Consider the following 3,088-nt stretch of genomic DNA (forward strand, 5'->3'; position numbering starts at 1 on the left):
AGCAGGGGGTTTCTTCCATTTGAATTCAGACTTCTCTAGGAGACATCCCAATCTTAATAAGAGCTCTCCCACTATATCTACTTCCCAGTTTTCTCTACCAGTCTGATTTTACTTTTTGTGTGCTTCATTTTCCCTGTACTTCTGCTTCACTTTGGATAAGTGTGGCTGTGGCTGTCTTTGCTTATTGTAAAAAGTGGTATCTTAGTAATGTACCCTTTACCTTCCTTTTCTGCTTCCTGTTACCTCTTTCATCCCTTCTTTCTCCCCTGCACACCATGGGATTTATCAGTTCTTTTCCAACTTCCACAAATCTATTTGTTTTTAAGAAGAATTCCTCCATCTTCTTAAGGTGAATTGGACTGGGAGACCCATGTGCACCAGAATCTGCCTGGGCTGATGGACATGGATCAGGATGAGTGCATTGTTTGGCCTAGAGATTCACTCTTCCGGTATTTTGAGTTGCTAGAAAAGCTTCAGTATAACCTAGAGGAGCGTAAGCGGTTGCAAGAGTTTGCAGGTATGGAACTGGGGCAGTCATAGGGACCAGGAGTTAAGTACTATTGGAGTAGCATATATAACTGAGAATAAGCAAGTGGGTGTCCACTATTTTGATATCTCAGCTTCTGAATTTCCACCTCATACCGAAAAAAGGTAAATCCTTGGTTTGACATGTTACACTCTGGACATATGTTCCGATTTCTTCTAGAGAGAACCTGGCAATTTTGTTTCTTTAGTAGGGGACACCTAAACCCTTTCATGTCTGAGAGCTTATTTCCTAAGAGGAGAGTGTTCTACTTGTTGGGAATTAAGACAAGGTGGGCTCTTATTCATTTTTGGTGACCCACCCTTTTTGTACATTTCTTCTCTTTGAAGGCACATTTTCGACCTGAGCAGTAGGGCCTTAGGCTCAAGTTTTTGAGGTTGCATATATAATGACTGATAGCTGTAGGGATTAGATAGTGAGCAGAAATCCCACAAATGCCCACTACTCTCAACTTCTCAGAGAGGTTTATGAATTATAGACTTCTCTTCCTTTCAGTGCCATATAGTGTCAGCTGAGGCAGAGAGAAGTATGTAATTTAAGTAGTAGAGTTATTTTCCTTAAGTTTCTCACTTGAAATTTCACCATTTGAAGATTAATTTGGATTAATAAATTTTCCCTCTAGAAGTGAACACCGAGTTAGGAGCCCTTTTTTACAATTTAATATGGATTAGTGTTATCTTCTGCATACCTAATTGAAATCAACTCAATGTCAAAATAACAGAATGTGTGTTTGTGGTGGGCACAGGGAGGCATTAAAAGAAATTTATTGCATTGGAATGTGGAATTTAGAACAGGATGTCAAAATAGACATTCATGTACTTTAAAATGTTGCCTAAGGTTGATCTTGCTCTTTCCAGTTGTCCTCAGCCTTGCCTTCTCACTTGTTCTCTGAGGAGAACAGGATGAAAGAGATAAGATAGCAAGGCAGCTTCTTTAATCATTAATTCATGTATGGCAAAGAGGACAGGTGTATATGGCTTAATTTTTTTCAATTATAGTTGACAAGCAACACATGGCTTAATTAAAAGTAAACATTAGTAAAAATTTGTGTGGGAACCCAAAAAAGCAGAGACTTCAAACATTTGTATGTTCTGAGTATTCCCTGCTCTCCAGTCTCACAGTTTGTTCCTTTACAGTGCAGGCACTGATGAACCTTGAAGACAAGTGAAGCCAATGATGGATGGCTTCGATATCTTTGGCAACAAATATTGAAGGGAATAGTTTGAAATGGAGAATTCAAAGTATAAATGTTTAATAAATACTGCTGGTAATTGCTTAGTGGCCTATCTCTGAGACCTAGGGGATATTGAAAGGTATAAGATAAGGTGAAAAAGTTAGTTTACATGCCAGTGGGACCTATGGTCCTTGGCTTTCTACCCTTCCCACAGCTGCTCACGTTGACTCTTTCCTTGACTTTATAACTGTGGTTCCCACCCTTTCTGCAAACTCTGCTTCCTGATAAGAGTCCTAATTTCACTGTCTCCTTCCTGTTGGGCACAGGAGATTCCAGGAGCTATTAGTGTAACTAATTGAGAACCACTGTTTCCATTGCCTACTCTAGAAACATCGCTTCTACCCTGTACAGTTAACTTCAATCAGATATTGTTTTCACCTTTTCTGGGGCCAAACGAGAGTCCTTTATTCCATTTCCTTGCCATTGCTTAGCACAGTGATTCCACTGTGTAATGTTAGGGTCACCAAAGGGGGAACAATCTAGGCCAAAAGTGGTAAATAATTATAAATTTATTAGGTCATCTGGAAACCAGATGGGCTGAGCCCCAAAATGGCACCAGCACCCAGGGATGTGGAGTCAGAGATTTTAAAGGACTTTAGGAGTGCTTTGGGGGCGGGGGCAGTAGAAGGGAATACCTCTGGACGAATCCAGGTCCTGGGCAAGTCGGGAGGGGAAAGTTACTGGTCTTAGCAAATGAAATGTGGTCCCAGTGGTTGGCAAACTGCGGCTCACGAGCCACCTGCGGCTCTTTGGCCCCTTGAGTGTGGCTCTTCCACAAAATATTGGGCACGCACATACAGTGCGATTGAAACTTCATGGCACATGCGCAGAAGTTGATATTTTGTGGAAGAGCCACACTCAAGGGGCCAAAGAGCCGCATGTGGCTCACGAGCCGCAGTTTGCTGAGCCGCAGTTTGCCAACCACTGGTCTAAGTGAAAGGGAATGTTGGTTGCAAAATGATCTAAACATCAGTTTCCCAAGGGAGGGGATATCAATTCTATTGTTTGATCAGACCTAACAGTAGGAGTGTTCAAATAAGTAAACTTCCCATAGATTTTTAGAGTTAGAAGGGACCTCAGAGTTTAGCTCCCATCAGAACAGGAACGTGTTTTAGAACATCATTAAAAAGGGAATTATCCAGCTGATGCTTAATGTTTCTAGTTACAGGGGATCCCATTCCATTGTTGGATGACTCAAGTCTTTAGAAGTGTTTATTATTATTATTTTTTTAAATATATATTTTATTGATTTTTTACAGAGAGGAAGGGAGAGAGATAGCGAGTTAGAAACATCGATGAGAGAGAAACAT

The 3,088-nt window shown here is 40.9% G+C and overlaps 1 protein-coding gene across 3 annotated transcripts in view; it reads left to right on the forward strand.

The window, feature by feature from the left end:
* Positions 1–1,819, forward strand: part of CATSPER2 (cation channel sperm associated 2) — a 20,426-nt gene extending 18,607 nt beyond the window's left edge. Inside the window, exons 11-12 of one of the 3 annotated variants that reach the window (XM_015557606.1) lie at positions 350–517; positions 1,681–1,819. In XM_015557606.1, coding sequence (XP_015413092.1) covers positions 350–517; positions 1,681–1,712 — 200 coding nt within the window. In that variant the 3' untranslated portion in view covers positions 1,713–1,819. The remainder of the gene's footprint in view (positions 1–349; positions 518–1,680) is intronic. The other 2 variants (XM_015557607.1, XM_015557608.1) reach the window with 2 other exon arrangements.
* Positions 1,820–3,088: the final 1,269 nt, after the last annotated feature.

This window comes from Myotis davidii, unplaced genomic scaffold, assembly GCF_000327345.1.
Source record: "Myotis davidii unplaced genomic scaffold, ASM32734v1 scaffold46, whole genome shotgun sequence".
Classification (NCBI taxonomy): Eukaryota; Metazoa; Chordata; class Mammalia; order Chiroptera; family Vespertilionidae; genus Myotis; species Myotis davidii.